The sequence below is a fragment of the Scyliorhinus canicula genome, chromosome 13 (genome assembly GCF_902713615.1).
Source record: "Scyliorhinus canicula chromosome 13, sScyCan1.1, whole genome shotgun sequence".
Taxonomy (NCBI): domain Eukaryota; kingdom Metazoa; phylum Chordata; class Chondrichthyes; order Carcharhiniformes; family Scyliorhinidae; genus Scyliorhinus; species Scyliorhinus canicula.
In genome coordinates, this window is record NC_052158.1 from 25,674,138 (window position 1) to 25,697,395 (window position 23,258).

Sequence of the window (23,258 nt, forward strand, 5' to 3'; positions counted from 1 at the left end):
AAATTTCTAAGGAAATTATGGAATGGGAGGAAACACAGAGAGGGGAGTTAAAGTGAAAATGGGAGGATGAGTTGGGAAAAGAGTTAGAGGCAAGTCTGTTGGAGGATTTTCTGAGCAGCGTGAACACGTTCACATGATGCGCCAGGCTCAGCCTGACACAATTCAAAATCGTTCACTGGACACACATGGCGGTGACCCAGAGGAACAGGTTTTTTGGGGTAGAGGACAGGTGTGTGAAATGTGCAGGAGGACATGCAAATGCTGTCCATATGCTTTGGGCATGTCCGAAGCTTAGGAGGCTCTGGCAGGGATTTGCGGATGTCATGCCCACTGTACTAAATGGAAGATGGCACCGAGTCCAGAGGTGGCGATATTTGGAGTGTCGGAAGACCCGGACGTTCTGGCGGCGAGAGCGGCTCCTTGGTAGCACGGAAAAGTATCTTATTGGCCTGGGGGGTTGGATCCCCCGAAATCGGCTGCATCGGTTAACGGCATGGAAGGTTTCTCAGGCTTGAGAAAATCAGGTTCGCCCCAAGAGAATCAACGTAAGCGTTCCTTGGATGGTGGCAGCGGTTTATCGACTTCTCATGGAGAAACTAAACTATTAGCAGATACAGTAAGGGGGGTTTGGGGAAACGTGGGTAGGGGAGTTAGTTTAGTTGAGCTTAGTTTAGTTTAGTTTAGTGAAGGTGGGTGCAGCGAGAAGAGATGGAGATACTTGTGGAGTGTGTCTTGGCCATGTCGGCGGGGTACGGTTGTTGGTTGAGGGTGTTACAGACTAAATTATGCTGACATTTGTATTTGCACCTTTTGTTGCTCTAAAACCATAAATGGGGCGGCATGTGACGCAGTGGTTAGCACTGGGTCGGCAGCGCTGAGGACCCGGGTTCAAATCCCGCCCCTGGGTAACTGTCCATGTGGATTTAGCAGATTCTCCCTCTGTGTTCTTGGATTTCACCCCCACAACCCAAAGCTGTGTAGGTTATGTACATTGCCCATGGTAAATTGCCCGTTAATTGAAAAAAAGTAATTGGCGACTCTAAATTTATTGTTAAAACATAATGCCGTTAATGCCTTAACAAAATGCTTGTCAAAAAAATGTCAGGTCAGTTGTAGCAATTACAGGTCAATTAGCTTAACATAACTTGTGCTTAAGTTTTTGAACACAATGCTCATGGAGAAAATCGACAGGCACTTTGACAATTTAATGATAGGGATAATCGGTTTGTAAAAGGCAGATATTACAATTGATGCAATTGAATTCATTTCACGTTATTGTTTGACAAAGTTAGGCATACGAGATTTGTGAACAAAATTGTAGCTCGAGAAGACGAGGGTAAGTGTCAAACTAGCAAATTTGAGGTAAGCAGAGGCAAAATAATTCCATTCAAAATTATCCTTTGCACAGAGTGACATGGGGCATAATGTGCATTATAAGACCATAAGACCATAAGACGTAGGAGTGGAAGTAAGGCCATTCGGCCCATCGAGTCCACTCCACCATTCAATCATGGTTGATTTCAACTCCATTTACCCGCTCTCTCCCCATAGCCCTTAATTCCTCGAGAAATCAAGAATTTATCAATTTCTGTCTTAAAGACACTCAACGTCCCGGCCTCCACCGCCCTCTGTGGCAATGAATTCCACAGACATACCACTCTCTGACTGCAGAAATTTCTCCTCATCTCTGTTCTAAAGTGACTCCTTTTTATTCTAAGGCTGTGCCCCCGCGTCCTAGTCTCCCATGCTAATGGAAACAACTTCCCTACGTCCATCCTATCCAAGCCATTCATTATCTTGTAAGTTTCTATTAGATCTCCCCTCAACCTCCTAAACTCCAATGAATATAATCCTACGATCCTCAGACGTTCATCGTATGTTAGGCCTACCATTCCTGGGATCATCCGTGTGAATCTCTGCTGGACCCGCTCCAGTGCCAGTATGTCCTTCCTGAGGTGTGGGGCCCAAAATTGCTCACAGTATTCTAAATGGGGCCTAACTAGTGCTTTATAAAGCCTCAGAAGTACATCCCTGCTTTTATATTCCAAGCCTCTTGAGATAAATAACAACATTACATTTGCTTTCTTAATTACGGACTCAACCTGCAAGTTTACCTTTAGAGAATCCTGGACTAGGACTCCCAAGTCCCTTTGCACTTTAGCATTATGAATTTTGTCACCGTTTAGAAAATAGTCCATGCCTCTATTCTTTTTTCCAAAGTGCAAGACCTCGCACTTGCCCACGTTGAATTTCATCAGCATTGATTTTTAAGGCGGGAGGGAACATTGAAGGAGCGCCAATCAAAGCATATGGGATCCTGGGATTCATAAATAAATGCATTGGGTGGAATATAATGTTCACTACAGTGGACCCGTCCAACGATTGGAGAGACCTCGAAACTGTCAGGCAGCTATTAACCGTGGTGCTATTGGGAGTCCTTATTTACGGTTCTCCTCAGGTTAACGTGCAGGTTGAGTCGGCAGTTAGGAAGGCAAATGCAATGCTAGCATTCACGTCAAGAGAACTAGAATACAAGACAAGCGATGTACTCCTGAGGCTGTTTATATTTAAGTGAAGCTTAGTTGTTTAATCTTGCAGGATTTTGAATGTCTTTCATTTAATCGACAATCTCCTGACCTTAACGACATGATCAGAAATCGCTATTGCATAAGGCAGATTCTGTTACAGCTCTGTAGGAACAGGCCACATTCAGGAGCGCCGCGACGATTACCAGGTGCCTCCGGAACATGGTTGCCTGTGAGACGGCAGCCCTGTCTTTGGCCTCGGTTAGCGACTGCAAAGAATGTTATAAGCCTTTGGCACGTTGATCCATAGCCGAAGCTGTCACTCCCAATGCCTCCACCATGGACCACCCATACGGTCTTGGCCTGTGGCACGCATGATCGGGACCACATCCTGGTGCTCCATACGGTGCTCCATGCGATTGGAGTCCGCATACTCCACCAGCAAGTGCTGGATGCTCACCGACAACCCCTCATTTAGTCACTGATTCTGCGACTGCGTCTCCACTGTTTGTTCCCGAAGCTCGAGATCTGTCTGCACGGCAGCTAGTCCCTGGGATCGGACTGCCCTCCGACTGTCCGCCCCCTCGGCTGCTCCTACCTACACCTGATGTATCGGGTAAACTGTGAGGTGAGCACCAGATAATGTCGCAGGAGCCTCTTCACGAAAGTGCGCAACCAAGGTGAGTGTCTCTGTGGAGGGAGGGGCGGGGAGACGAAGATGGAGAGTGTTTGGACAGTCATGTGGAACAAGAGAACCTTTGAGGCAGGAAATTGAAAACTATTAAGTTAAGTACGAAATGGTTGGAGAACTGGAGTAATGATTGCGTTCCAATGTTAAAAAAAAGTCCATGGAGCAGGCTGAAACACCAAGTTTAGCAGGGTAGCAAAATCAGAAAATGCTGCAAAGTTCAACAGATCTGGCAGCATTTCGGGAGATACAAAATAGAGTTCGCATTGGGAATCCGCATAACTCTTCTCAGAGCAAAAGAGAGGTAGAATTGTGATTGGTTATATACAGTGTACGAGTGGGTGGAAAAGTTGAAACAGAGTAGGAGGTCCTTGATTGGTGGGAGCTGGCATGGAATGCAACAGAGATGTGCAGGTCAGGAGACAGAGGAACGGGTAAATGCAGTTTGAAGGGCTATAGAAAATACGAGTAGTGACATGAAGCTCAGATATCATAACGGACAATGCGAGAACAGGTTCAGTGTTCAATGCAAGCAAAATCTTGGAACAAGGTGAGATGGCCTGGTGCGGGAAAGGGTGTGGTGTTGGGTGGCATCGGGATAAAACTGTTTTGATCATAAAAAAGGGTGAAGATGCAGGAGAAAGGTCATAGGCTAAAGTTTTTGAACACAATGTGGAGTCCTGAATGTTTTAATGTGTCTAATCGGAAGATTAGGTGTTGCTCCTTCAGATTGCATTGGGATTCATTAGAGCCTTGCTGCAAGCGAATGATGTGCATGCGGGCACGAGAGCAAGGTTCTGAATTGAAATGTCAAGCGGCAAAAAGGTTAAAATCGTTCTTGCAATCTGAGCAAAGATGTTGCGCAAAGCAGCCCGCCAGTTTTGTCTTTCCAAGGTATTGCAGACCACATTCGGTGTAGAGAAGAGAGTACAACAAATTGAAGCAGGTTCAAGAGGATGTTGCTTCACCTGAAATAACATGATGGGCCGTGAAGGGATAGGTGTTGAAGTTCTGCGATTGCAATGGAAGATTTCATGGGAAGGAGACGAATGGTTGGAATGATGAGGGGTGGACCCGGCTGTCACGGAAGAAATAGTCACTGCGAAATGCTGATTGGATTGTCGGGGGGTATTGAGGGAAAAAGATGTTTGCTGGTGACATGATGCAGAAGGTGGTGAAAATGGCGGTAGAAAATCCTATGAACACAGAAGCTGTTGGAAAGAAAGGGAGGAGAATGGGGAATCCTATCATGGTTCTGTGAAGGAGCGTATGACGTGCGGGCAGATGGAGAACCTGTTACAGTGTCCTGTCAACAACAGAGAGGTGTGGAACCACGAAAGATCAAAGGCAGACATACCAGAAGCGTCATTTCCGCACGTGGTTTCCTGGGAACACATGCAAAGGTGGAGGAAAGACTGAGAGAACTGGAAGGGATTTTTACAGGAACAACATTGTGAGCAGCTGTATTCGCTATTGCTGTGAGAGTTGGTGGAATCATGATGACATTAATGGTCAGTCAATCACCAGAAATGCAGATGGAGTTGTGAAGAACGTGAAGATAACGAAGGTAACGGCCTGAGGGGAAGGGGTGAGAATTAGCAGCAAGTCTGATCACTGATTTCACATCCAGACGAAAGCCTGAAGTGGCATCAATATAGTCATCGATGTAATCGAAAATGTGTTGGGGGAGCGGACCTCAGACGAGTGAAACAGGAGTAACCGGGGCGCAGGCGGGTGTTCATGGCCACGACTTTAATTTTTCAGAAAGTGAGACGAGTGAAATCATAAATTGTTGAGTGACAGAACACGATATACTGGCGAAGAAGAGTGGTTGTGGACGGGAATTGTTCGGGCCTCCGCTCAAAGACGCAACAGGAAGACCTCAGGCGCTACTGCAAGAGGACAGAACTGTAGAGTATCTGGACATCCATCATATGTCACGTTCTGTAGAGTTTTGAATAAGAGCCATACGGACTCGAAACAATAGCTCTGTTTCTCGCTCCACAGATGCTACCAGGTTTGTTTGGATTTTCCAGCATTTTCTGGTTTTGTTTCAGATTCCAGCATCCGCAGTATTTTCTTTTTATTTTCGTTTCATGCATCTTTGTAAGGACGTGGAAGTCAGGGGCTGGTTTAACTCACCAGGCTAAATCGCTGGCTTTTAAAGCAGACCAAGGCAGGCCAGCAGCACGGTTCGATTCCCGTACCAGCCTCCCCGGACAGGCGCCGGAATGTGGCGACTAGGGGCTTTTCACAGTAACTTCATTGAAGCCTACTCGTGACAATAAGCGATTTCCATTTCATTTCAACTGTCAGGGGCTAGGCTGCAAAGGAGTTGGATGCCATGGAGGAAAAACTACCTAGAGAAGATCAATGACTGTACCGTGGACAATCACTAACAGTGCGGTGGTAGGAGGGAAACAGGGAGGCTGGATCAGAGAGTTGGATTTCGTCCCTCAGAGGATCCAGAGACAAACATTAACTAAGTGGAACATTTGGCTAACTCACATCAAATTGTCACATTGATTGTTCGAGGAAAAGGTACTGCCATTCTATCGAGAGCAATAAAGATTGAAAAATATACAATCAATTGTGATTCCTTTCACAATAAATTTGAAATAATTATGTATGTCAACTTATTACATTAGCTTGAAAGGTGTATCATTTCCCTGAATGTGTTGAAATTATTCCCTTTACATTTTGCACTCACTTGGTAGAGGAAATGGCAGCATTGTGAACTAGAGAGGAATGGAACAATTATCTGAACAAACGTGCAAGAAATTCACACAGGAAAATAGCAAAGATTATGGATTTCTTTATCATCCATCGATCAAACATGCACCTAAACGCAACTGTTTTGTTAAGATGTTAATGTTAAGGGGCAGCACGGTAGCGCAGTGGATAGCATCCCCGCCTCACGACGTCGAAGTCCCAGTTTCGATCCCGACTGTTAGACACTGCTGTGTGCAGTTTGCATATTCTCCCCCTGTTTGCGTGGGTTTCGCACCCACAATCCAAAGGTGTGCTGGATAGGTGGATTAGCCACGCTAAATTTCCCCTTAATTGGAAACAAATAATTGGGCACTCTAAATTTTCGGGGAAAAAAGTTAATGGTAAGTATTTTGTGGAAGGTCATTCTCACTTAACACAAACCACCATTGACAGATATTGTTAAGTCGATGAGATTATCCATGAAAAGAAATTATTTTAACGTGTTTTAATGAAAACAACACCAAAGAGTTCGTGCTGAATATAGATAGATAGAAATATAGGATTTTCGGAGCTCTGTATAGTTCACGAGGCTGTTTCTGGCTTTCAAGGGAGTCGATAGAACATAATGGACTGCTTCGCATACATTTGCAATTATCAAAGCCTTTCATTGTTATTCACATACATAATTTGTCTATGTGTTTATTGGTGCGCTGAAAATTATTTTTTGCATGATATAATTTTGGACACTTGAATCCATTACATGGAACATAGCACAGTCGAGCACAGTACAGGGTCTTGAGCCCACGATGGTGCGCCGACCATTTATTCTCATCTAACATTAACCTGGCCAACACTCCTTCAATTTACAGCTGCCCATATGCCTGTCTATGTGTCGCTTGAATGTTTCTATTAACTCTGACTTCACCACCTCTGCTGGCAGTGCATTCCACACACCCACCACTCTCTGTGTAAAGAACCTACCTCTGACATCTCCCCTATACCTTCCTCCAAGCATCTTAAAAATATACCACCTCGCGATAGCCATTTCCACCCTGGGGCAAAGTCTCCGGCTATCGACTCTATCCATGCATCTCAGCACCTTGTACACCTCTATCAAGTCACCTCTCTGCCTTCTTCGATCTAGTGAAAAAATCCCTAGCTCCCTGAACCTTTCTTCATAAGGCATGCCCTCCAGTGCAGGCAGCATCCTGGCAAATCTCCTGTGTACCCTCTCCAAAGCATCCACATCTTTCCAATAATGAGGCGACCAGAACTGGACACAATTTTCCAAGTGTGCTCTAACTAGAGTTTTACAAAGCTGCAGAAAAACCTCGGGGCTCTTAAACTCAAACCCCTGTTAATGAAAGCCAACACACCATGCGCCTTCCTGACAACCCTATCAACCTGGAAATGTTGAAAAGCATCAGGATAGATAAGTCCGCTGGTCCTCACGGGATATTCCCAAGGGTACTATGGGAATCGAGGGAGGAGATTGCTACGCCGTTGGCAATGATATTTGCATCCTCACTCTCCACTGGAGTAGTACCGGATGATTGGAGGGAGGGGAATGTTGTTGCCCTATTCAAGAAAGGTAATAGGGTAATCCCTGGGATTTACAGACCCATCAGTCATACGTCTGTGCTGAGCAAAATATTGGAAAGTATTCTGAGAGATAGGATTTATGATTATTTAGAAAAACATAGTTTGATTAAAGATGGTCATCAAAGGGAGGAGGTTGCTGGGCCGTTCGTGATGATCTTTGCATCCTCGCTCTCCACTGGAGAAGTACCGGATGATTGTAGGATTAATATGAATCTCTTTCAGTTGACTAACCTGCTCCACACTGTTCTCATGAGCACAGGTCCCCCTCTCTCATGAATACTGAAGCAATATTAATTTAGGGCCTTCCCCATCTCCCCAGCCTATAGGCACAAGTTCCCTCCACTACCCCTGATCAGCCCTACTCTCAATCTGCATCCGTTTATTTCTCACATCAGTGTCAAATGCCGAGGGCAACTTTGCGGGATCTATGTACGTGGACGGCAAGATCCCTCTGTTCCTCCACACTTCAAAAAATCCTTCATTTAACCCTGTATTCAGCATTCAAATTCGACCCTACAAAATGAATTACTTCACATTTATCAAGGTTGCGCTCCATCTGCCACTTCTCAGCCCAGCTCTGCGTCCTGTCAATGTCCTGCTGTAGCCTGCAACAATCCTCAACACTATCTGCAACTCCCGCAACCTTTGTGTCATCGACAAACTTACTAACGCACCCATCCACTTCCTCATCCAAGTCAGTTGTAAAAAAAATAAAGAGCAGAGATTCCAGAATAAATCCTTCCGGGATACCACTGGTCACCGACTTCCAACCGGAATACTTTGCATCCATTACCACACGCTGTCCTCTTTCGGCCAGCCAATTCTTTATCCAGACAGCCAGATTTCCCTGTCTCCCATGCCCCCTAGCTTTCTGAATGAGCCTAGCATGGGGAACCGTATCAAATGCCTTACTGAAATCCATATACACCACATCCACTGCCCGACCTACATCAGTGTGCCTCGTCACATGTTCAAAGAATTTCAGGACGCTTGTGGGGCATGACCTGCTGCTCAGAAAGCCATGCTGACTATCTTTAATAAATCTATGTTTTTCTAAATATTCATTAATCTATCTCTCAGAATACTTTCAAATATTTTGCTCACCACAGACGTAAGACTGATGGGTCTGTAATTCCCAGTGATTTCCCTATTCCCTTTCCTGAACAGGGAAACAACATTCGCCTCCCTCCAATCATCCGGTACTACTCCAGTGGAGAATGAGGACGCAAAAATCATCGCCAACGGTGCAGCAATCGCCTCCCGCGCTTCCCATAGTAACCTTTGGTATATCCCGTCAGGCCCAGGGGATTTAGCTATCCTGATGCTTTTCAAAATTGCCAGTACATCCTCCTTCTTAATATCAACCTGTTCGAGTCGAGTAAGCTGGTTCACACTGTTCTCATTAGCAACAGGTCCCTCTCGCTCGTGAATACTGAAGCAAAGTATTCATTTAGGGCCTTCTCCATCTCCGCAGACTCGAGGCACAAGTTCCCTCCACTATATTTGATCGGCCCTCCTCTCACTCTGATCATCCTCTTATTTCTCACATGTGTCGAACGCCTCGGGGTTTTCCCTAATCATTCCCGCCAGGGCTTTTTCATGCCCCCTTCGAGCTCTCCTCCGTCCATTTTTGTGCCTTCCTGGCATGAGACGCTGTCCTTTATATGTCCTAACTTATAATACATATTTCATCATACGTAGTTGAAGGATAAGGGGTAATGGTATTAGTAGATGTGAGGAGAACGTTTTTCAGCAAGAGAGTGGTGAATCTGCGGAATTCACTATCTCAAAATCTGGCTGAAGCTGAAATGGTGTAATCTCAAGAAGTAATTAGATACAGCTCTTGGGCTAAAGCGATCAAATGCTATGAAGGGATGATGGGATCTGTGTATTGAACTCGATTATCAGCTATGATCATAATTGAAGACCGAGCAGGTTTGAAGGGCCGAATGACCTCATCCTGCTTCTATTTCCTATGTACGTTTCTATGTACATGCAGATCAAATAAATTGTTTTGCTTCTTTTAGACTGGCAGAGCAAATTTGAAAAGTTAGGTATGGTTGCATTTTGAATAACCTATTTAAAGTCGCTTCCATCTGGTGAATTGCTTCAGACCACGACAATGCAAGAGTTGCAGGTTTCGATCAAAAATAGATTAAGATGAATATGTTACGGCTCAGGATACACTGTGGAAACGCACACTGGTGAATGTTTGCAAGATAATCATCAAATCTTACGAAAAGCAGCATGAAGCCACCATTTTCAAGATCACTTTCTACGTGCCACTTGGCAATGTCACTTGGTCCGTGGGTCAACTCCCGCCATACGCACCAGCCAATTTCGGAGCATGTGATTGTAATTTTAAAATCGAACCCTTGATTTTCTTTCTATTCATTTACGGGTCATGGGCGTCGCTGGTTAGGCCAGTATTTATTGCCCATCCCAACTTGCCCTTGGGAAGGTGGTTCTGAGTTGCCTTCTTGAACCACTGCAGTCAAACAGGTGTAAGTACACCCACTGTGCTTTTAGGGAGGGAGTTACAGGATTTTATCCCAGATATACCCAAGGATTAGCGAAAAATTTCCAAGTCAGGGTTCGACGAGTGACTTGGAGGAAAACCTGCAGGTGGTGGGGTTACCAGGTGTGGTGCTCTTGACAAGTCGTCGTGTGTTTGGACGGTGCTGTATAAGGAACCTTGCTGAGTTACCGCAGTGCATCTTGTAGTTGGTGTGCACGGCTGCCACTGTTGGTCGATGGTGGAGGGTTTGAATGATTGTGGAAGGGGGAGCAATCACTGGGCTGCTTTTTCCTGGATGGTGTCGAGCTTCTCAAATGCTGTTGAAGCTGCACTCATCCAGGAAAGTGGACAGTATTTCATTACACTCCTGACTTTTTCCTTGTAGATGGTTGACAGGCTTTGGGGGGGAGGGGGTCAGGATATGAGTTGATCGCTGTAGGATTCCTAACCTTCGACCTGCCATGGTAGCCACAGTATTACTGTGGCTAGTCCAGATCAGTTTCTGATCAATGATAACCCCCGGGATGTTGATTGTGGGGCATTCAGCGATGGTAATGCCATTCAATGTCATTGGACGATGGTTAGATCCTCTCTTATAGGAGATAGACATGTCCTGACAGTTGTGTGGCGCGAATGTAACTTGCCACTTGCCAGCCCAAGCCTGGATATTGTCCAGGTCTTGCTGCGTTTGAACTTGGACTACTTCAGTATCCGATGGGTCACGAATGGTGCTGAACATTGTGCAGTCATCCGGAAATATCCCCACTCTGACCGTATGATGAAAGGCAGGTCATTGATGAAGCAGCTGAAGATAGTTGGGCATCAGACAATATCCTGAGGAACTCCTGCACTGATGTCCTGAAGCTGAGATGATTTAACTCCAACCATCTTCCTGTGTGCCTGGTATCACGCCAACCAGTACGGGGTTCCCCCCTGAATCCCATTGACTCCCGTTTAGCAAGGGCTGCTTGATTCCATACTCGGTAAAATGCTGCCTTGATATAAATTCAGTCAATCTCACCTCACTTTTGAACTAAGGCTGTAATGAGGTCAGGAGCTGAGTGACACTGGCGGAACCCAAACTGAGCATCCGTGAGCAGATTATTGCTATGTGCCTCTTTGCATCACTGTTTATGACTCATTCTGTAACTTTGCTAATGATGGAAAGTAGACTGATAGGGCGGTAATTGACTGGGTTGAATTTGTCCGTATTCTAATGTGCAGGACAGACCTGTGCTATTTTCTTTCACTCGTTTCTTGATATCACGTGGAGTGAATCGTGTTGGCTGAAGACTGACATTTGTGATACTGGTGTCCCTTTGGAGGTGATCGAGATGTATTATCCATATGGCACTTCTGGCTGAAGATTGTTGCGAATGCCTCAGCCGTGTCTTTTGTACATACGTGCTGGCTCCAGCACCATTCTTGGCTGGACTGCAGAGCTTCAATTTGATGCATAGCCCTGTTTATTACTTGCTGATTATGCAGTTTGGCACACAATTAGTCCTGTGTTGCAGCTTCACCTAATCTTTCGGTGTGCCTCGTGTAGCTCCTGCATGTTCTCCTGCACTGTTCATTCAACCAGGGTTGATCCCTGGCTTGGTGGTGATGGTATAGTGGAGGATATGCCGGGCCCTGAGGTTTCACATTGTGATTCAATGCAATTCTGCTGCTGTTCATGGCTCACAGCGCCTCACAGATGACCAGTCTTGAGTTGCTAGATCTGTTCGCATTCAGCACGGTGGCAGTGCCACACAACCACGATATGGGTATCCTCAATGTGAAGACGGGACTTTGTCTCCAAGAAGACTTTGCAGTGGTCACTTCTACCGATACTGTCATGGACAGATGCATCTGCATCCGGCAGATTGGTGAGGGCAGGTCAAGTATTGTTTCCCCTCTTGTTGGCTCCCTCACCACCTGCTGCAGTCCCAGTCTAGCAGTCATGCCCTTTAGGACCCGGCCAGATCGGTCTTTAGAGGTACTACTGAGCCAATCTTGGAGATTAACATTGAAGTCCCCCCACACTGAGCACACTCTGTGCTCTTGCCACAAAGTGGTGTTTCCACCAAGGGGTGTTCAACATGGAGGTGTACTGACTCATCAACTGATGGTGGCCAGTACGTGGTGATCATCAGCATGTTCCATTGCCACTGTTTGACCTGAAGCCATGAGACTTCATCGGGTCCAGAGTTGGTGTTCCCAGGTCCCACCCAGGAACATCCGCCTCTGTATTGTATATTAGTCTTGGATATTGTCTGCAAAGTATGATTCTGTGATGCTGATGCTTAAGTAGTTCCTTTAATTTTGGCACAAGTCCCCAGGATCGACAGTGCTGGTGTGCCGTTGTTGTTTCCGGTGTCTGGTTCCACGCTGGGTGATCCGTACGGTTTCCTTTTTCTTTTTTAGTTTTTGGAGCGGTTGAGTGCAACTGAGTGGCTTGCCAGCCCGTTTCAGACGAGAGTCTGATGGGTCTGGAGTCACATGTAAGGCAGTGCAGATAAAGATGGCAGAGGACCTCCCCGAAAGAGCAATAGAGAACCATGTGGGGTTTTATGCCAATCGGCAATGGTTTCACGGTGTTTTAATTTCAGATATTGTATTGAGTTTAAATTTCACCACCTGCCGTGGTTGGATTCGAACCCGGATCCCGAGATCATTAGCCCACTAGTCCAGTGACAATACCACTACGCCACTGCTTCACTACTTAGACATCAGCATTTGCGTGTTTTAGTTGGTAAGCAAAATTCCCATATTAAAGAGCCATGTGAATTATACGGTGCAAACGCCATAATCTATTCTCTGATTAAAATGTCCTTTGTCACCAAAGCCACCTTGACTTAAATATGAACAGGGACCCTCACGTTCAAATAATGTTTCGAATTTCCTCTGGTGATCAGTTATTTCACAGGTATATAGCCGGCATTTCTGCTTTCCGAAGATTGTTTGTATTTCTTTTATTTGGCAGAAAAACAATTAAACGAGAAGGAAACAGGTAAAATTATGAAAAACAAAATGTTTCCATTCTGTGTTTCCCTTAATGTTCACCTGCTCATGTATTTGTCCACTTAGACTTCCGGTTGCGGCTATGACCAGCTAAGTCGCACATTTGGCAGCTCCTGCGACAAAGGTGTTTAAGGGCCGATTGGAGGGCCCCGACGGTACTGTAAAGACGAATCCCGGTGGGGGAAGGCTCCCTGAGGAGAGTGAGACCAACTTTATGGTCGGTACTCGGAGAGGGGCGACAAAAAAAGCGGCAGCAGCTCCCCAAAAAAAGCGGGGGAAGAGGACCAAAATGGCGGCCGGTGGTGCACTAGAAGATTGGAGAAAATGGGCGGAGGAGCAGCAGGCCGCTCTCCTCCGGTGTTTTACGGAGCTGAAAGTGGAACTCTTAGAGTCCATGAACGCGACGACCACAAGGCTGATGGGGGCCCAGGCGACCCAAGAGGCGTCGATAAGAGAGCTGCAGCAGGAGATGGCGGTGAGGGAGGAGGAAGCCACGGTCCTCGTGGGAAAGGTGGAGGTGCACGAGGCACTCCACCTGAAATGGCAGAGCCGCTTTGAGGAGCTGGACACGCGAATGAGGCGGAAGAACTTGAGGATCCTGGGCCTAGCAGAAGGCCTGGAGGGGCCTGATCTCCCGAAATATGTAGCGGAGATGTTGAGCTCCCTGATGGGAGAGGGGGCCGGTCCATCGCCCCTGGAGCTGGAAGAAGCATATCGGGTCATGGCTAGGCGGCCTAGGGCAAACGAGCCCCCGAGGGCGGTGCTGGTGCGGTTCCAGCGTCTCTGCGATCGGGAGAAAGTGCTGAGGTGGGCCAAGAGGGAGAAAAGCAGCAAATGGGAGAATTCGACGGTGCGGATATATCAGGACTGGAGTGCGGAGGTGGCAAAGCGGCGGGCCCGGTTTAACCGAACAAAGGCGGTGCTGCACGCAAAAAGGATCAAGTTTGGAATGCTGCAGCCAGCGCGCTTGTGGGTCACCTACAAGGACCAGCACCATTACTTTGAGACCCCAGAGGAGGCATGGACTTTTGTTCGGGAGGAAAAGCTGGACCTGAACTAGAACTTGGGAACGCCGGCGGTCGAGGCCGCCCGAGTACCCTTGACTGACCAAGTGGCCCATGTCTTTCTTAGGCCAGGTCGGAACTTGGTTAAAATTGATGGATCGTTTGGTTTCTTTGAAACTTGTGTTATGGGGGGTTTCTTTGTTCCTTTTTGTGTGTCTCTTCCCGTTGCCAACTTCCCTTAATTATTGTTGTTGTAGGGGGGGCATTTTTACTGGTTTTTGATCTGTTCTTTAAGGGTTATGGTTACTGTTGGTTAAGTACGTTATTATTGGGTAGTTATTTAGTTATTTAGTTATGCAGGCATAGTTATGTATTTATGTATTTATTTGCGATTTGTTATTTATATTGTTATATTGTTAAGTTGGGGAGGCGGGACGGGGGGGAGCAAGTGGGTTATGCGTGTTTTCTTTTTCTCTTTTTTCTTCCTCTCGTTTTAAGGGGGCTTTGTTATCGGTGTGGATGGGGACGGGGGTGGAATTGAAGATGGTGGGGTAGGGTGTGGCCGGGCGAAAGCGCGGGCTCTCCCCTGTTTCCCGCGTGCGGGACGGGGGAAGGGGGAGGAGAGAAGAGTGGGGTGTGGCCAGCAATGGCGGCTTTTCCCGCGCTGAAGCGGAGTCAGAGAGGGATGGCAAGGGGGGGGGAGGCCCCTCCCCCCCCACATCGGGAGGAGTCGGAGTGTGGCAGGGGCAGCCGGGTCAGCGAAAACCAGCTGACTCTCGGGAGTACGATGGTGGATACACTGCGGCTAGGAGGGGTCCTAGCCGGGGGGGGGGGGGAAGGGGGGTTAGGGGGGGATACCGGGTTGCTGCTGGAAAGGCTGAGGACGGGAAGGGAAGAACGGGAGGAGAGAGGGGGGGGGCATCGCCATGGGGAACGGGTCAGAAGGGGAGGGTCGACCCGGGGCGAACAGGGGACAGAACATGGCTAATAGACAGGGGAAAGGGACGGGTCGCTCCGCGACCCGGTTGATTACTTGGAATGTGAGGGGGCTGAACGGACCGGTCAAGAGATCAAGGGTTTTTTCACACCTAAAGGGACTGCAGGCGGATGTGGCAATGTTGCAGGAGACTCACTTGAGAGTAGTAGACCAGGTGCGCCTGAGAAGGGGGTGGGTGGGACAGGTGTTCCACTCAGGCTTGGACGCAAAGAACCGGGGGGTGGCGATTTTGGTGGGAAAGAGGGTGTCGTTCGTGGCGGCGCAGGTGGTAGCAGATAAGGAGGGTAGGTACGTGATGGTGAAGGGTAGGCTGCAGGGAGACAATGTGGTGTTGGTAAATGTATATGCCCCGAATTGGGATGACGCGGGTTTTATGAGGCGCCTGTTGGGCCTCATTCCGGGTCTGGAGGCAGGAGGCCTGATCATGGGGGGGGACTTCAACACAGTGCTCGACCCTGGGCTGGACAGATCGAGTTCCAGGACGAATAGGAGGCCGGCAGCGGCGGAGGTGCTAAGGGGGTTCATGGAGCAGATGGGGGGGGTAGACCCTTGGAGATTTGGCAGGCCAAGGGCGAGGGAGTATTCTTTTTTCTCCCACGTCCACAGGGTGTACTCCAGAATAGACTTTTTTGTACTGAGCAGGGGGCTGATTTCGAGAGTGCAGGACACGGAGTACTCGGCCATTGCGATTTCGGACCATGCACCACACTGGGTAGAGGTAGAACTGGGGGAAGCACGGGACCAGCGCCCGCTGTGGCGCCTGGATGTGGGACTGCTGGCGGACGATGAGGTGTGCGGAAGGGTCCGGAAGGGCATTGAGAGATATCTGGGCATGAACGACACGGGCGAGGTGAAGGTGGGGGTAGTATGGGAGGCCCTGAAAGCAGTGATCAGAGGAGAGCTGATCTCCATAAGGGCACACAGAGAAAGGAAGGAGAGGCAGGAGAGGGAGAGACTGGTGGGGGAACTTATAGAAGTGGACAGGAGATATGCGGAGACACCAGAGGAGGGGCTGTTGAGGGAGCGGCGCAGTTTACAGGCCTAGTTTGACCTACTGACCACTAGGAAGGCGGAGACGCAATGGAGAAGGGCACAGGGTGCGGTCTATGAGTACGGGGAAAAGGCGAGCAGGATGCTAGCACACCAGCTGCGCAAGCGAGATGCAGCCAGAGAGATTGGGGGAGTGAGAGAGAAGGGAGGGAACGTAGTGCAGAAGGGGCAAGAGGTGAATGGGGTCTTCAGGGATTTCTACAGGGAATTGTACCGGTCTGAGCCGCCCAGGAGGAGGGGGGGAATGGAGAACTTCCTCGATAGATTGAGGTTCCCAAAGGTCCAGGAGGAACGGGTGGAGGGGCTGGGGGCGCCGATAGAGCTGCAGGAACTAGTTAAAGGGATAGGCCAGATGCAGGCGGGGAAGGCGCCGGGGCCGGATGGGTTCCCGGTGGAATTTTATAAGAAGTTTGTGGACTTGGTGGGTCCAGTGCTGGTGCGAGCCTTCAATGAGGCGCGAGAGGGGGGGCTCTGCCCCCGACAATGTCACAGGCCCTGATCTCCTTGATCCTGAAGCGGGACAAAGACCCTGTACAGTGCGGGTCCTATAGGCCTATCTCCCTCTTGAATGTAGATGCCAAACTGTTGGCAAAGGTCCTGGCAACCAGAATAGAGGATTGTGTGCCAGGGGTAATCCATGAGGACCAGACGGGTTTCGTAAAGGGACGACAACTTAATACAAATGTCCGGAGGCTGTTGAATGTAATTATGATGCCAGCAGTGGAGGGGGAGGCTGAGATAGTGGTGGCACTGGATGCGGAGAAGGCATTCGATAGGGTGGAGTGGGAATACCTGTGGGAGACGCTGGAACGGTTTGGGTTTGGGGAGGGATTTATCAAGTGGGTGAAGCTGCTGTATTCGGCCCCGATGGCGAGTGTGGTTACAAACGGGAGGAGGTCGGAGTATTTTGGGCTCCATCGAGGTACCAGGCAGGGATGCCCCCTATCCCCCTTACTATTTGCATTAGCGATCGAACCGTTGGCGATGGCACTGAGGGGTTCAGGGGGTTGGAGAGGACTGACAAGGGGAGGGGAGGAGCATCGGGTATCACTCTATGCGGATGATTTGTTGTTGTATGTGGCGGATCCGGAAGGGGGAATGCCGGAGGTAATGGAAATACTAGCGGAGTTTGGGGACTTTTCGGGATATAAATTAAATGTGGGTAAAAGTGAGGTCTTTGTGATACACCCGGGAGATCAGGGGGAGGGAATTGGGCGGCTCCCCTTTAGGAGAGCAGTAAAGAGCTTCAGGTACTTGGGGGTGCAGGTGGCAAGGAACTGGGGGACCCTCCACAAGCTGAACTTTTCAAGGCTGGTGGAGCAGATGGAGGAGGAGTTCAAGAGGTGGGACATGGTACCGCTGTCGCTAGCAGGGAGGGTGCAGTCAGTCAAAATGACGGTCCTCCCGAGGTTCTTGTTTCTGTTCCAGTGCTTGCCCATCTTCCTCCCCAGGGCCTTCTTCAAGAAGGTAACTAGCAGCATTATGGGCTATGTGTGGGCGCATGGCACCCCTAGAGTGAGAAGGATTTTCTTGGAACGGAGTAGGGACAGTGGAGGATTAGCGCTACCCAATCTTTCCGGATACTACTGGGCGGCGAACGCATCGATGGTGCGCAAGTGGGTGATGGAGGGGGAGGGGGCAGCTTGGAAACGTATGGAGAGGGCGTCCTGCGGCAATACAAGCCTGGGGGCGCTAGTAACGGCACCATGGCCGCTCCCCCCACAAGGTATACCACGAGTCCGGTAGTGGCGGCCACCCTTAAAATCTGGGGGCAGTGGAGGCGACACAGGGGTGAAGTGGGGGGTCTGATGGCGGCGCCACTGAGAGGGAACCACAGATTTGTCCCGGGGAACACTGGCGGGGGATTCCAGAGCTGGCACAGGGGGGGCATCAGGCAACTGAGGGACATGTTCATAGAGGGGAGGTTTGCGAGCCTGGGAGAGCTGGAGGAGAAATTTGAGCTCCCCCCAGGGAACACGTTTAGATACCTGCAGGTGAAGGCATTTGCCAGACGACAGGTGGCAGGATTCCCCTTGCTTCCCGATGGAGGGGCGAGTGATAGGGTGCTGTCAGGGGCCTGGGTCGGGGAAGGGAAGGTCTCGGACATCTACAAAATAATGCAGGAGGTGGAGGAGGTACCGATAGAGGAGCTGAAAGACAAGTGGGAAGCGGAGCTGGGAGAGCAGATAGAAGATGGGACATGGGTGGATGCCCTAGAGAGGGTCAATTCGTCGTCGTCATGGGCAAGGTTGGGCCTCATCCAATTTAAGGTGCTGCACAGAGCCCATATGACGGGGACTAGGATGAGTCGGTTCTTCGGGGGGGAGGACAGGTGTGTTAGGTGTTCGGGAAGCCCTGCGAACCATGTACATATGTTCTGGATGTGTCCGGCACTGGAAGAGTTCTGGGAGGGGGTGGCGGGGACGGTATCGAGAGTGGTGGGAACCAGGGTCAAACCAGGGTGGGGGCTAGCGATTTTTGGGGTTGGGGTGGAGCCAGGAGTACAGGAGGCAAGGGAGGCCGGAATATTGGCCTTTGCGTCCTTGGTAGCTCGGAGAAGGATCTTGATTCAGTGGAGGGACACAAGGCCACCAAGCGTTCACACCTGGTTAAACGACATGGCAAGCTTCATCCAATTGGAAAGAATCAAATTCGCCCTGAGAGGGTCGGTACAGGGGTTCTTCCGGCGGTGGCAGCCCTTCCTTGACTTTTTGGATCAGAGATAGGAACCGGAGGCCGAAACAGCAGCAACCCGGGGAGAAAAGGGGGGGGGAAGGGAGGGGGGGGGGAGATAGCAACGAAGGGAGCACGTCAGCGGGGGGGTCGCGGGCAAGGACTGCCCGAGGCCATCGGTAGAAAGGGAAAAACGGTTTGGTTGCTAGACTGATAGCGCGGAGGGGGGGGGGGGGGAGGGAGGGTGGGGGGGTGCGCTCGGGGGAGGGCGTGGGGAGGTTTTTCCAGGGGGGACTTGTGGTGTTATAATTTAAAATGTAATAGGGGTAAATGTTTGTATCGAAAAATTTCAATAAAAATTATTTTAAAAAAATAAATAAATAAATAAATTTCAGTTAAAAAAAAAAGTATTTGTCCACTTAATCCCATGCAATGGTGTACTGAAACTTCCAATCCAGCTTTCCCGTGAAATTTACAATTGAAGTGTAAATGAGAAAGCCTAATTATTATGCTCGATTTGCGATCCCCATTCATGAGTAATTTTAGCTGCTGGTCTGTAATTGAGTATAATAGAAAGCAGATTGCCAGATCTATGTATGGAGATAATCTATTCAGAGCCTAAAAGTGGAACGGCAGAAAGCATGATGGATGAATGCCAAGCGTAAATAAGATCAACGGATGCTATCAAAGGAAAATGAGGCGGGACGAATGTCCAGAAAATCGCTGCTACCCATGAGTTTTAGGGAACATTCACACAGAAAGGAAGAACATCGTTTTTATTGCTGTTTGTTCATTGGATGAGACGAACGATGAAATGAAACCGTGGCACAGAACATATTAGAACAGTGGAACAAAACAAATTTGAACAGTGCTGCTCAAGAGAGATGTCAAGATGGTGCAAGTCATAGCATTGATTGCACTGACCTGGATGCCCGTTATCGTTCCATTTTTTGAACTGCAGCTGGATTAAAATCCTGGAACTTCCTTACCAACTCTAGATGGAGTAGAGCTGTTCGAACCGACAGCCCATCTCCATTATTCCAAGTACAAAGAGAGATTTGAAACAAATTTTGCCCTTACTGGCGAGGTACACATCGCAGAAAACAACAAAATGCCTCCCAATTGCAGTTTTGTTTTCCAACTCGCTCCTTGACAATATTCATCCCTTTGAACAATCACAGAACATCGATGATCGATGTGTAGGTTGAAACCAAAAGCCGCTTTCCAAAAGCCATTCCAGCTTCAAAAGTTATTTTTAATGAAAACCGGAAAACCAAAATAAATTTAATGTCTACTTTCAGAACTGATGGAAGCTCATGAATCAGGTAAAAATTGTAGCTTACATAGTATACGTGTTATTGTTCTAGAACAGATGAACTAAATGCACGAAGGGTTGCAGAGTATCTTTACTTCTTATTGGGTTTCTCTGTGAGTTTGAAGAAAAATCACTATTCAGAGTTATAAACAGGTCCTTTACTTTGTCATTCCAACAGAACATAACGGGAGAGACAATGCCTGTTGGGGCTCTAAGATCGTTTTGCCCTGATTCCCAATAGATCAATAGATTAATCCAACACAGTATCCCGGCAATTCGTAGTGCTCAGAGGTCAGACGTGCAACCAACGCGCACTAGTTTTAAATAACAATTGGTTCCTGGAAGGCAATTACTTTGAACAAGTGCAGACGTTAAGTAGATTTGCGTGTTTAGAAAAGGCAATACATCCTATGCGTAGCCTTGAGACTTGCAGAGAACGGATTTGTGGCTTTAACCAAGGGCGCTGCTGAGTTCAGTTATTCCAGCAGTTCAATAGTATGAAATGATCTGTTGCTTTTTCTGGTGGAAGCGAACTCAAGGGTATTTATTTTACATTCCAAGTGGCTACTCAGTTCCGATTCGATGATGAACAATGTTCGTGTCTGTGCAATTGACAAATCTATTAGATCAGCCAGGTTGTTTGCTAACTCCTGCCAAAAACATGAAATAATTTGCCTCACAGGTCATTATAATTGCATTAAGAACCCGAGTATAAATAAGTACTTAGAAGAAACAAAGGAATATAATTAATTCACGGAAACCGCTAAGCCTCCTGACCGCATGTAGTGGTTGGAATGAAAGTGCGCAGAACGATTTGAACTTAACGAACAGGAAAAATCTTCATCGCCTAAAAATTACTGTAATGTGAAAGTACGACAGTTACCCAGTGGCAATTAACGGGTGGAGAGAAGCTTCAAAATCAGATGAGGTGACACTATTCAGGGAGCTAAAACAGTTGTTGAGACGTCGCTAAATATGCCAGCTTTCAACACATATTTCCTAAAGCTTACAATGCCTATCAGGCGGAACGATGGAACCGTGATTAGCACTGCTGCCTCACGGCGCCAGTGACACGGGTTCGATTCCAAACTCAGGCGACTGTCTATGTTGAGTTTTTACGTCCTTCCTGTGTCTGAGTCGGTTTCGTTTGAGTGCTCAAGTTTCCTCGTGAGAAGGTGGATTGGATTTGATTAATTGCCCGTTGGTGGGATGACAGGGATCAGGTGGGGGATTGGGGAAGGGTTAGGGTGCACTTTCAGACGGTCAGTGCCTGCTAGATGGGCCGGATGGCCACTTTTTGGCGGGATTCTACTGTTCTATTTTATGGGTGCATTTGCCCGCAAATTACAAAGTAATCATGCGCACTATTTTCACTTTGTTTTTGTTTTTGCTTTGCAAAGGGTCTGGCTTAATCTTGTTGTACTAGGTTCCTATGCACACCGCAATAATAACATGTGAGAAGTGTAAATAATTTTTGATTGGTCAAGATGTCAATTAACTTCACAAGGCAGGAATGCGCCAGACCAACGTAGATACATGGACATTGCTCACCAGACATCGGGCTAATATAAGTACCTGGAATGGAAAGCACGAATTTCTGGTAAACAAAAGCTGCAGGAGAAAAGAAAATACCAACCGGGAGAACGGAACAGGAATATGTCACTCTGAGATTACATCCTGTTTAACCATACAGCTGAACAACAGCTAATATGCCACTCTGTATATCGATTGACATAGTTACACACGAAACATACATTGATCTCAGTTCAACAAAATTGATATTGATTTGGAATCCTCACCCATTTGAGGAGAGTCTTGGTGATAAATGTCTTCGCCTCACTTCCAAATAGCTTTATTGAACAATGTCTACTCAATATCTTTTTTAAAGAACGTTTTTATTGTGTTTTATATATGATAAACTTACAAATGTACACAGAGAGAAACAAAAACAAAACAGAGGAGGTATATATATATATATAAAATCATAACATATAGCAGTAAAGGGGGGCTTTCCCACCCCATCTCTTTTTTTAATACAAAACAAACAAAATAAAACCGTGTGGAAGGGGCACTTGGGTGGTGCCTCTGATGTTACTTGCATCACATGTTCGTTTTTTTTCCTGTTCTGGTCCAATTGGCTTAGCTTCGACCGTCTGTCGTTCCATTTTCCAGTTCTTTATTTCTGTCTTTCGCCTCACTGTGCTTGTTTTGGTCGTTGACGTTCCTGCGCAATTTGTGTTCCCTCCTTTTTTCCTTCCTTCTGAATCGCCTCTGTTGTTCTCCTTCAGTCATCCTCCCTCCCTCCATGCTCCCCACACCACCACACCCTCTCTTCCCTAACGGCCTTCACCGCCCTCCATGCCCCTTCTTCACTGCTGCTCTGCTTGCTTTCCTGCTCTGTTTTGATACTGTTGCTCTACCTCCCTTCCCCGGTCCTCCTTCAGTTCCCTCTCTTCTACCATGTCCAGGCTACTTTCCCTTGGCTCGTGGATACGTCTTTATTTGTTCATTTGTTTGTTTGTTTCTTGGCCACAAACAGGTCCCCGAACAGTCGGGTAAATGTCTCCAATGTTTTGTGAAAGCCATCTTCTGACCCTCAGATGGCGAATTTGATTTTCTCCATTCGGAGAAATTCCGATAGGTCGCACAGCCAGACGGCAGCTTTAGGTGATGATGCTGACCGCCAGCCGAGCAGCATTCTAGGGCGGGAGATCATCAAGGCAAAGGCACTGGTGTCCGCCATTCTGTACCCCACCCCTCCCGCGGCCCCTGAAGAGATCTGATTAAGCTCATACCCGGAAGACCGACCCTTTCTGGCACGGTTCCACCCTCAACCTCAGCACTTTGGACATTGCCTGGAAGAAAGTGCCTTCCAGACAAGTCTAGGGCAAGACCAGAACATGTGGGCGTGGTTGGACGAGCCAACTTGGCACCGTTCACATCTGTCCACCTCCTGGGAGAACCTACCCATTCGGTCTTGTTAAGTGGGTTCTATGTAACAATTTTAGTTGCGTTAGAATGAGTCTTGCGCAAGTGGAGGTGGAGTTGACCATATGAAGTGCTTCCATGCAGCGTTTCACCCTATTTCGAACCCCAAGTCTTACTCCAATTTGCTCCTCGTCACGTCCAGTACAGTGTCGGATCTCGCGATTAGTCGTTTGTACATGT

General features: G+C 48.0%; 1 protein-coding gene across 1 annotated transcript in view; it reads left to right on the plus strand.

The window, feature by feature from the left end:
- LOC119975530 (zinc-binding protein A33-like) overlaps nt 1-23,258 on the plus strand; it is a 556,168-nt gene that overhangs the window by 75,033 nt on the left and 457,877 nt on the right. Inside the window, exons 14-16 of the mRNA XM_038815321.1 lie at nt 9,555-9,581; nt 13,014-13,040; nt 20,077-20,100. Coding sequence (XP_038671249.1) covers nt 20,082-20,100 — 19 coding nt within the window. The 5' untranslated portion in view covers nt 9,555-9,581; nt 13,014-13,040; nt 20,077-20,081. The remainder of the gene's footprint in view (nt 1-9,554; nt 9,582-13,013; nt 13,041-20,076; nt 20,101-23,258) is intronic.